This window comes from Delphinus delphis, chromosome 3, assembly GCF_949987515.2.
Source record: "Delphinus delphis chromosome 3, mDelDel1.2, whole genome shotgun sequence".
NCBI classification, from domain to species: domain Eukaryota; kingdom Metazoa; phylum Chordata; class Mammalia; order Artiodactyla; family Delphinidae; genus Delphinus; species Delphinus delphis.
Genome location: NC_082685.1, coordinates 114,137,964 through 114,150,071, shown reverse-complemented (window position 1 = coordinate 114,150,071; position 12,108 = coordinate 114,137,964). Strand labels below are relative to the sequence as shown.

Sequence of the window (12,108 nt, the reverse complement as noted above, 5' to 3'; positions counted from 1 at the left end):
ATTAATATCTGTATATTGATCTTGTATCTTGCAACTCTGCTAAACTCACTTACAGTTGCTTTTACTGTAGATTCCATCAGATTTTCTATATAGAGGATTATGTCACTTGTGACTAAAGACTGTTTTACTTCTTCTTTTCCAACATGGATGCCTTTTATTTGTTTTTCTTCCTGACTGTACTGGCTAGGACCTCCGGTACAATGATCAACGGAAGTGGTGGGAACAGACATCCCTGTCTTATTTCTGATCTTAGGGGGAAAGCATTCACTCTTACACCATTAAGTATGACAGCTGTGTATTTTTTTTGTAGATGCCCTTTGTCAGATTAACCAAGTTGCCCTCTATTCTGAGTCTGCTGAGAGTTTTTATCAATAATGGATGTTAGGTGTTGTCAAAATCTTTCTTTGCATCATCTACTAAAATGATCATATGGTTTTTCTTTTTTAACTTATTAATATAACAAATTACAGTGATTGATTTTCAAATGTAATGTAATGGAAATTTTTTGTTCTAGTTCTGTAAAAAATGCCATTGGTAATTTGACAGGGATTGTACTGAATCTCTAGATTGCTTTGGGTAGTATAGTCATTTTCACAATATTGATTCTTCCAATCCAAGAACATGGTATATCTCTCCATCTGTTGGTATCATCTTTAATTTCTTTCATCAGTGTCTTACAGTTTTCTGCATAGAGGTCTTTTGTCTCCCTAGGTAGGTTTATTCCTAGGTATTTTATTTTTTTGTTGCAATGGTAAATGGGAGTGTTTCCTTAATTTCTCTTTCAGATTTTTCATCATTAGTGTATAGGAATGCAAGAGATTTCTGTGTATTAATTTTGTGTCCTGCAACTTTACCAAATTCATTGATTAGCTCTAGTAGTTTTCTGGTGGCATCTTTAGGATTCTCTATGTATCTTGTCATCTGCAAACAGTGACAGTTTTACTTTTTCTTTTCCAGTTTGTATTCCTTTTATTTCTTTTTCTTCTCTGATTGCCGTGGCTAGGACTTCCAAAACTATGCTGAATAATAGTGGCGAGAGTGGACATCCTTGTCTTCTTCCTGATCTCAGAGGAAATGCTTTCAGTTTTTCACCATTGATAATGATGTTTGCTGTGGGTTTGTCATATATGGCCTTTATTATGTTGAGGTAGGTTCCCTCTGTGCCCACTTTCTGGAGAGTTTTTGTCCTAAATAGGTGTTGAATTTTGTCAAAAGCTTTTTCTGCATCTATTGAGATGATCATATGGTTTTTATTCTTCAATTTGTTAATATGGTGTATCACATTGACTGATTTGCATATATTGAAGAATCCTTGCATCCCTGGGATAAATCCCACTTGATCATGGTGTATGATCCTTTTAATGTGTTGTTGTTAATCCTTTCAATGTGTAGTATTTTGTTGAGGATTTTTGCATCTATATTCATCAGTGATATTGCTCTGTAATTTTCTTTTTTTATAGAATCTTTGCTTGGTTTTGGTATCAGGGTGATGGTGGCCTCATAGAATGAGTTTGGCAGTGTTCCTTCCTCTGCAATTTTTGGAAAGAGTTTGAGAAGGATGGGTGTTAGCTCTTCCCTAAATGTTTGACAGAATTCACCTGTGAAGCCATCTGGTCCTGGACTTTTGTGTGTTGGAAGATTTTTATTACAGTTTCAACTTCATTACTTGTGATTAGTCTGTTCATATTTTCTATATCTTCCTGGTTCAGTCTTGGAAGGTTATGCCTTTCTAAGAATTTGTCCATTTCTTCCAGGTTGCCCATTTTATTGGCATAGAGTTGCTTGTAGTAGTCTCTTAGGATGCTTTGTATTTCTGCGGTGTCTGTTGTAACTTCTCCGTTTTCATTTCTAATTTTACTGATTTGAGTCCTCTCCCTCTTTTTCTTGATGAGTCTGGCTAATGGTTTATCAATTTTGTTTATCTTCTCAAAGAACGAGCTTTTAGTTTTATTGATCTTTGCTATTGTTTTGTTTCTATTTCATTTATTTCTGCTCTGATCTTTATGATTTCTTTCCTTCTGCTAACTTTGAGTTTTGCTTGCTCTTCTTTCTCTAGGTCCTTTAGGTGTAAGGATAGATTGTTTATTTGAGATTTTTCTTGTTTCTTGAGGTAGGCTTGTATAGCTATAAACTTCCCTCTTAGAACTGCTTTTGCTGCATCCCATAGGTTTTGGATCGTCGTGTTTTCATTGTCATTTGTCTCTAGGTATTTTTTAATTTCCTCAGCCATCTCTTGGTTATTTAGTAACGTATTGTTTAGCCTCCATGTGTTTGTGGTTTTTACATTTTTTTCCCTGTAATTCATTTCTAATCTCATAGCGTTGTGGTCAGAAATGATGCTTGATATGATTTCAATTTTCTTAAATTTACTGAGGCTTGATTTGTGACCCAAGATGTGATCTATCCTGGAGAATGTTCCGTGTGCAGTTGAGAAGAAAGTGTGATCTGCTGTTTTTGGATGGAATGTCCTATAAATATCACTTAAATCTATCTGGTCTATTGTGTCAGTTAAAGCTTCTGTTTCCTTATTTATTTTCATTTTGGATGATCTGTCCATTGGTGTAAGTGAGGTGTTAAAGTCCCCCACCATTATTGTGTTACTGTCGATTTCCTCTTTCATAGCTGTTAGCATTTGCCTTATGTATTGAGGTGCTCCTATGTTGGGTGCATATGTATTTATAATTGTTATATCTTCTTCTTGGATTGATCCCTTGATCATTATGTAGTGGCCTTCCTTGTCTCTTGTAACATTCTTTATTTTAAAGTCTATTTTATCTGATATGAGTATTGCTACTCCAGCTTTCTTTTGATTTCCATTTGCATGGAATATCTTTTTCCAACCCCTCACTTTCAGTCTGTATGTGTCCCTAGGTCTGAAGTGGGTCTCTTGTAGACAGCATATAGATGGGTCTTGTTTTTGTATCCATTCAGCAGGCCTGTGTCTTTTGGTTGGAGCATTTAATCCATTCACGTTCAAGTTAATTATCGATATGTATGTTCTTCTGACCATTTTCTTAATTGTTTTGGGTTTGTTTTTGTAGGTCCTTTTCTTCTCTTGTGTTTCCCACTTAGAGAAGTTCCTTTAGCATTTGTTGTAGAGCTGGTTTGGTGGTGCTGAATTCTCTTAGCTTTTGCTTGTCTGTAAAGCTTTTGATTTCTCCATTGAACCTGAATGAGATCCTTGCCAGGTAGAGTAATCTTGGTTGTAGGTTCTTCCCTTTCATCACTTTAAATATATCATGCCACTCCCTCCTGGCTTGTAGAGTTTCTGCTGAGAAATCAGCTGTTAACCTTATTGGAGTTCCCTTGTATGTTGTCATTTTTCCCTTGCTGCTTTCAATAATTTTTCTTTGTCTTTAATTTTTGCCAATTTGATTACTATGTGTCTCGGTGTGTTTCTCCTTGGGGTTTATCCTGTATGGGACTTGCTGCGTTTCCTGGACTTGGGTGGCTATTTCCTTTCCCATGTTAGGGAAGTTTTTGAATATAATCTCTTCAAATATTTTCTTGGGGCCTTTCTCTCTCTCTTCTCCTTCTGGGACCCCTATAATGCAAATGTTGTTGCATTTAATGTTGTCCCAGAAGTCTCTCAGGCTGTCTTCATTTTTTTTCATTCCTTTTTCTTTATTCTGTTCCGCAGCAGTGAATTCCACCATTCTGTCTTCCAGGTCACTTATCCGTTCTTCTGCCTCAGTTATTCTGCTATTGATTCCTTCCAGTGTAGTTTTCATTTCAGTTATTGTATTGTTCATCTCTGTTTGTTTGTTCTTTAATTCTTCTAGGTCTTTGTTAAACATTTCTTGCATCTTCTCGATCTTTGCCTCCATTCTTTTTCCGAGGTCCTGGATCATCTTCACTATCATTATTCTGAATTCTTTTTCTGGAAGGTTGCCTATCTCCACTTCATTGAGTTGTTTTTCTGGGGTTTTATCTTGTTCCTTCATCTGGTACATAGCCCTCTGCCTTTTCATTTTGTCTATCTTTCTGTGAATGTTGTTTTTGTTCCACAGGCTGCAGGATTGTAGTTCTTCTTGCTTCTGCTGTCTGCCCTCTGGTGGATGAGGCTATCTAAGAGGCTTGTGCAAATTTCCTTATGGGAGGGACTGGTGGTGGGTAGAGCCGACTGTTGCTCTGGTGGGCAGTGCTCAGTAAAACTTTAATCCACTTGACTGGTGATGGGTGGGGCTGGGTTCCCTCCCTGTTGGTTGTTTGGCCTGAGGCAACCCAACACTGGAGCCTACCTGGGCTCTTTGGTGGGGCTAATGACAGACTCTGGGAGGGCTCACACCAAGGAGTACTACCCAGAACTTCTGCTGACACTGTTCTTGTCCTCACGGTGAGACACAGCCACCCCCCGCCTCTGCAGGAGACCCCCCAACACCAGCAGGCAGGTCTGGTTCAGTCTCCCCTGCGGTCACTGCTCCTTTCCCTGGGTCCCGATGAGCACACTACTTTGTGTATGTCCTCCAAGAGTGGAGTCTCTGTTTTCCCCAGTCCTGTCGAAGTCCTGCAATCAAATCCCACTAGCCTTCAAAGTCTGATTCTCTAGGAATTCCTCCTCCCGTTGCCGGACCCCCGGGTTGGGAAGCCTGACGTGGGGCTCAGAACCTTCACTCCAGTGGGTGGACTTCTGTGGTATAAAGTGTTCTCCAGTCTGTGAGTCACCCACCCAGCAGTCATGGGATTTGATTTTACTCTGATTGCACCCCTCCTACCGTCTCATTGTGGCTTCTCCTTTGTCTTTGGATGTGGGGTATTTTTTTTGGTGAGTTCCAGTGTCTTCCTGTCAATGATGGTCCAGCAGCTAGTTGTGATTCTGGTGTTCTCATAAGAGGGAGTGAGAGCACGTCCTTCTACTCCGCCATCTTGGTTCCTCTCCCCTCACCTTCATTTTTGAAAGATATTTTGCTAGGTATAGAATTCTAGGTTCTAGTTATAGAATTCTATAGAATTTATTTTAGTACTTTAAAGCAGCTGCTACACTGTCTTCTTGCTTGCACTGTTTCCAACAAGAAATTTAATATCATCCTTATGACATGAAAAAAAAAAACATGGCTTTTTTTTCCTTATCAACACATACATATTCTTCTGACTTCCTAAGTGACTGAATATTATTTCATTGGTTACATTATAATTTGTTAACTAGTCACTTAATTTAGATCGTTTCTAGTCATTTTATTATAATAAACAATGCTGTAATGAACATCTTTATAAAATATATTTACATATTTAAGCAAATACAGCCATAGAATAAATCCCTTTAAACAGAATTGCAGATTCAAAAGAATTGTGATTTAAAATTCTGATGAATGTAAATAAACTGCCCTATAAAAAGACTGAAAAAACTTTTACCAAAAACATATGAGATTGTTTACTTTTTCCACATTCTTGCCACTGGGAATCCTCAAATGTTTATTGGCATTCTCTTAGGTGAAAACTGTACTTGTTAATTTGCATTTCTTTAAGTATGAGTGAGATGTTAATCTTTTCAGGTATTTACATGTTTTTTTCTGTGAACTCCTATTTTTCTTTATCCTTACTGTTTTGTAAGAGCTCTCTGCATACTAGTATAATTAACCCCTTGTCATGTGTTATTAATATTTCTTCTGTGTTTGATGATTGTTTTTTTTTTAGGATATCTTTCCATACAATTTTTTAAAATGTATATAGTCAGTTTTATCATTCTTTTCCCTCCTGGCTTCTGGTCTTGAATTGTTCTTTACAAAGGGTTTTTCCAAGATTATAAAAAGATTCACTTGTCTTTTCTCCTAGAAATTTTCTTTTCCTTTAACTCTGGCCAGACTGGAATTAAATTTGGTATAAGGAATGTTATAGGGATCCAACTGTTTGTGTTTTTCACTATTTATTATTTACTCCTTCTTTCTGCCATCAATTTGAGATGCCATATTTATCACAGACCTACCCCCATATTCCCATTGTATCTGGCTTCTACATCTAAACCCTTTATTCTGTTTCACTGATTTATCTGTCTATTCCTGTGCCAATACCAACTTATTTTAACTTCTATTGTTTTCTAATTGCTTTCACATTATGTAGAGCAGGTTCCTGCCTCTCTACTCTCCCTTTGTTTTATTTTTCAGAATTTTCTTTGTTAGTCTTTTATATTTAGTTTTCCAGCTGAAATTTTGTATCATTCTCATAGCTAACCTCCAGCCTTATAAAGCAAAACAAAACAGAACAATTAACAAATACACAAAAATCTGTTTTTGATTGAGCTCTCATGCATTTACAGAATAATTTAGGGAGAAGTAAGTTTCTTACAATGCTGAATCTTTATGGTCAAGGATAAGGCTCTTCTTTCCATTTATTCAAGTCTTTTTTATGTCCCTCAGCATAATTTTTACACTTTCTTCTTACAGGTATGGCAATTTCTTATTAGGTATATAAGCAGGTATTTTCTCTCTTTTGTAACTATTATAAATGGGATCTTCTCTTATATTTTGTAACTGGGTAATACTTATGTATATGAAAGGTATTTACTTTTGTCTTCTTTTGGTTTATTGAATTTTTTAAACTTTTTAGCTGGAAATAATTTCCGATTTATAAAAAAGTTGTAAAAATAAAACAAAGGATTCCCCCATTGTTAACATTTTGCCGCCACTTAAATCATTCTATCTGCCTCTTTATATATACATGCACATGCACACAGACACATATACACATAATGAATAACTTGCATACACCATGCCTCTTTACTTACTAATACTTAAGAGCATATTCTCTAAAAGCAAGGACACTATCTTACATAACCAAATTATTAAATTAAGAAAATTTAACATTGATACAATATTATTCTTTAATCTACAGTCCATATTTCAATTCTGCCAACTGTCCTGCCATCTATTATTTTGTAACCAGTACTCCTAGGTTCTTATTATTTCTGATAGTTTTTTAGTTCATTCTTTGGGGTTTTATATATAGGAACAAAGAAATAACATCTAAATATATAATAATTTCCTCTATTTGTTCTTCTGGTTATAATTTCCCAAAGCCTATGCTAGGTTAGTCACACCACAAATAGGTCAGATATCTAAATTTGAAAAGGGTTCTGAAACTATTCTCTTAAAAGTAAAAGTATAGGAAATATAGCAGCCTATGAGGCAGAAGTTCAGGATCCTAGTTATACTACTAATGAGCTGTGCAGTGCTGGGGAAAATCCTTAACCTCTCTGAACTTCCTCATCAGTAGAATGAGAAAGTTGAGACATATAATCTCTAAATCCTTTTTTAGTACCAGGATTCTATATTTTTGTAAGTTACTTATTAAAGAAATAAAGAAATAAAATAGGCCTCACCATTTTTCCCTGCAACTTTTCTGTTTTTCCTGATCTGTTCTCCACTCTTGAGTCTGGATGAATGCACAGTCTTCCCTTTACCTTCAATCCTTAAAGCAGGATTCTGCATTCTTGAAAAATAAATGTGCTTTTAAAATTACTATCATGTTCTCCACAACCATTCAAAGAGAATCATATCGAATTTTTGACTAATTTTTTTTAAAACTCAAAGATATTTTACTGAGCTGTTGTCAAGCAGGATAGCAGTTTTAAATATGGAGATGGCTCCTGAGTAAACTGCAGATAATTCTGTGACAGACATGCCAGTCATTATGGTTTGTCTCTGTGCCACCTATGGGTTTCTCTCCTTTAGGGATAGTCACCTATAAGTGAGTATTCTGAGGCTCCTGTCCCTCACTCCCCATGCTGGCATGCCACTATCCACTCTATTCACAACTTCTAGGAAAAAAGAGGCAGGCAAAAAAAAAAGGACTTGCCCTGTGGTATGGCACTGATCAAAAACTGTAAAATACTGGCATAAAAGCATATATGGGTAGGTTTATTTTGGTTCTCTCTACTCTGAGAGCCCCAAAATAAACCTACCCATATATCGTCAATTAATCTATGACAAAGGAGCCAAGAATATACAATGGGGAAAGGACAGTCTCTTCAGTAAATGGTGTTGGGAAAACTGGACAGCCAAATGCAAGAGAATAAAGCTGGATCACAATCTTTTTTTTTTTTTTTGTGGTACGTGGGCCTCTCACTGTTGTGGCCTCTCCTGTTGCGGAGCACAGGCTCCGGATGCACAGGCTCAGTGGCCATGGCTCATGGGCCCAGCCGCTCCGCGCGGCATGTGGGATCTTCCCGGACCGGGGCACGAACCGGTGTCCCCTGCATTGGCAGGCGGACTCTCAACCACTGCACCACCAGGGAAGCCCCTGGATCACAATCTCACACCATATACAAAAATCAACTCAAAATGGATTGAAGACTTGAAAGTAAGACTTGAAACCACAGAACTCCTAGGAAAAAACATAAGTAAGCACCTTGACATCAGTCTTGGCAATGATTTTTTGGATTTGACACCAAAAGCAAAAATAAAGAAGTGAGATTACATCAACCTAAAAAGTTTCTGCACAGCAAATGAAACTATCAACAAAATGAAAAGACAACCTACCAAATGGGAGAAAATATTTGCACATCATATACTTGAAAAGGGATTAATATCCAAAACATATAAAGAACTCATACAACTCAATAGCAAAGAGAAAAGCAATCCGTTAAAAAACGTGAGAGGAACTAAAAAGACATTTCCAAAGAAGGCCCAAATGGCCAGCAGGTACATGAAAAGGTGCTTAGCATCACTGATCATCAAGGAAATGTAAATCAAAACCACAATGAGATATCATCCCACACCAGTCAGAATGGCCATCATCAAAAAGTCTACAAATAATAAATGCTGGAGAGGGTGTGGAGAAAAGGGAACCCTCTTGCACTGCTGGTGGGAATGTAAATTGGTGCAACCATGACGGAAAACAGTATGGAGATTCCTCAAAAATTAAAAACAGAACTACCATATGATCCAGCAATTCCACTCCTGGGTATTTATCCAAAGGAAACAAAATCACTATCTCAAAATAATATCTGCAGTCCCATTTTTACTGTGGCTTTACTTACAATAGTCAAGACATGGAAGCAACCTAAATATCCATCTATGGATGAATAAATAAAGAAAATGTGATACACACACACACACACACACACACACACACACACACACACAATGGAATGGTATTCAGCCACAGAAAAGAAAAAATCCTGCCATTTGCTAGAACATGAATGGGCCTTGAGAGCATTATGCTAAGTGAAATAAGTCAGAGAAAGACAAATACTGTATGATCTCACTTACATGTGGAATCTAAAACAAAAAAACAAAAACCCTAAACTAATAGATACAGAGAACAGACTAGTTCTGGAGGTAGGAGACGGTGTGGGTGGGTGAAATGGGTGAAGGTGGTCAAAAGGTACAAACTTCCAGTTATAAGATAAATAAGTCCAGGGGATGTAATGTACAGTATGGTGACTATAGTTAATAATACTGTATTGTACATTTGAGAAGTTGCTAAGAGAGTAGACCTTAAAAGTTCTCATCACAAGAAAAAAAATTTGTAACTATGTGTGGTGAGAGATGTTAAAGAAAGAAAACTAGCATTAAGCTAAAATACAACAATTTCCCATTACTTTGTCTTAAAAAAAGAAAGTAAAAGAGTTTTCTGGGGTTTTTTTAAATTGCAAAATTAATAAAATAACAAAACTGAAAAATAAAGTTCTTTACTTAGAGGTACACTGACTCTAATGTCCCAAACACAGAATTATGTATTAGGTTGGTAGCATACCTGAAATTCTCAGTTGAAGAGTTATTATTTGTTTGATCCTCACAGCCAAGTATTTTGGGTAAAATCTTTTCTGGCATCTTATATATGTCATCTGTGGGCTTTGCATCTCTGCCTACTTTCAGTCTGGATGATCTCCTTAACACACATGGAGTGTCCTGGTCAGAGCTATTTTCCACCGGCTTTGAATTTCCCTTATTATTTAGTGGATCACAAGAGGTGACATTTTGATGAACCAAAGTTTGCAATCCAAATGGATTTGGGTCTTCTAGACTCTGTAATAAGATGTAAATACATACACAAATAATTACAACAATGCAAAAAAATAAAATAAAATTAGAAGAAATTAAGTTTTATCTTGTCCTTTGATTACACAAAAATACCTTATAAGATGGAAATACAAAAACCCATAGACATATGTGAACATAATGTAAATTTTATCATAGTTAATGTAACAAATGACAATGCAGATTTAAAAGCCTAAGACAAGAAAAGCATAAGTAAATATTATTTTTATCAATATTCATCCTTAAAACTCAAGGATAAACCTAAGGTCACTCTGGGTGCTTTAATTTCATAGGAAATGGGTAGCATGAAATGATGAGAGACACATAAAAAGAGTAGTACTGTCACGCCAGGCCAGATCAGTGTTCTATTCAGCCTAGTATTTTGTTATTTGATAGCAACAGTAAGTGATATTTGTGGGATGAGATACTATATCACTTCCATTATATTGATTTTAAAAGGTTAGCAGTATATCATGAACGGCTCTAACTTCCCCTTAAAGTTAAATCCATTACAGATTTAACTTTTGTGGGGATACATATTTTTATACATATCACGTAAACCTTTCTTGAGCTTATTTATATATCCAGCTTGCAAAGCTTCTCAAGGTAACAAGTTTCATATTTTATTTAAAATATTTATTTATTTATTTATTTGGCTGCACCGGGTTTTAGTTGCAGCACACGGGGTCTTTGTTGCCACATGTGGGATCTTCGTTGCGGCATATGGGATCTTTAGTTGTGGCATGCAGGATCTAGTTCCCTGACCAGGGAGCGAACCCGGGCCGCCTCCATTGGGAGCGCAGAGTCTTAACAACTGGACCACCAGGGAAGTCCCACAAGTTTCATATTTTTATTATAGCTAAGTAAAAGAGTATTTACTTTGATTTGTTCTAAATCAATCTCTTTTCTACTTCTAAGTAGACTTTTTTTTGAAGACCTCCTAAGTGCATGCTCACTCTATCAATACCAGTCATAATTTCCTACACTTTACTCATATTACCTCATTTTAGATTAGAATCCTGGAATGTTTAACTTAATCTTCATGCCCTATCCCCATGATTAGTTTCTCTTTTTCTGGATTTTTAAACATATCATTATATCTGTTTTGAAATTTTTTGACCAGAATTGCATGCAGTATTATTCCAGGTGTGTATGTTATAACCTGAGCTTAGTATCATGTTATTTAAATCTTCCAAGAAATGTTCACAGGAGCATTTTGGTAATAGCCAGAAAGAGGATAGAAAAAAAAAAAGAAAAAAAAATCCAAATGACCATCATTAGTGAATTGGTTAAATAAATTATATTATTATACACACACACCCATAGAGTGGAATACCATTCAACAAGTAGAAAGATTTAAGTAGTGCTACTTTTGTTGACACAGAAAGATAACCACGATGTATTATTAAATTTTAAAAACAAATTGCAAAGCATTATGTATAATATAATCCCATTTATATAAAATAAACTTACATAGAATTATGCATAGAAAAAAATGGAGACATGCAGCAAACTGTTAACAATGATTATCTCTGGAAAGTGGAATTGTGGGAGACTTCCTCTTACTGTAATGTTTGATTTTTTTTTAATAATGAGGATGTGTTACTATTATAATCAGGAAAAAATAAAGATTATTTTTAAAAAGAAAAAAATTGTCAACATGAAAAAGGGACTTGGCAAGTGACAGGCCACTCCAGGGTCTCCAAGCATAATAGTCCAGGAATTCTACACCCAAGAACTGTGTCACCTGACAGTATCCTCAGACACAGTATGCAAAGTTGTACTGAAGCCAGGCATAATTTTCTCCCTCTCCTGGCAGTCCAATCGCATATATTTTACTTCCAACTAGAAACTGATGTGGGTATCTTCTCTCTACTCTGCACCTAGGCAGACAGACATAGTGATTTTCTGAGCTAACCGGGAAAATTCTGGTAACAAATTTTTTCCTTCTTCTATATAAGCAATGTAATGATGATATATCTTTTCAGGTTTTCAGAAGAGAAACTTATCTATTTTAACTTTTAACCCCTTGAAAACTCTACCCCGGGAACCTCAATAAAGGTAACTATATGCTTCAAAGTCAAAAAGTATCTTCTGAGTGTTGGTATTTGGGTAGAAGGTTTGAATTTAA

At 36.1% G+C, this 12,108-nt stretch overlaps 1 protein-coding gene across 1 annotated transcript in view; it reads right to left on the bottom strand.

Moving 5' to 3' along the window:
• The window catches only part of ANKRD31 (ankyrin repeat domain 31), a 129,400-nt gene that overhangs the window by 88,126 nt on the left and 29,166 nt on the right, over positions 1–12,108 (bottom strand). Inside the window, 2 exon segments of the mRNA XM_060007007.1 lie at positions 7,316–7,425; positions 9,694–9,965. Of these exon segments, the coding sequence (XP_059862990.1) occupies positions 7,316–7,425; positions 9,694–9,965 (382 nt within the window).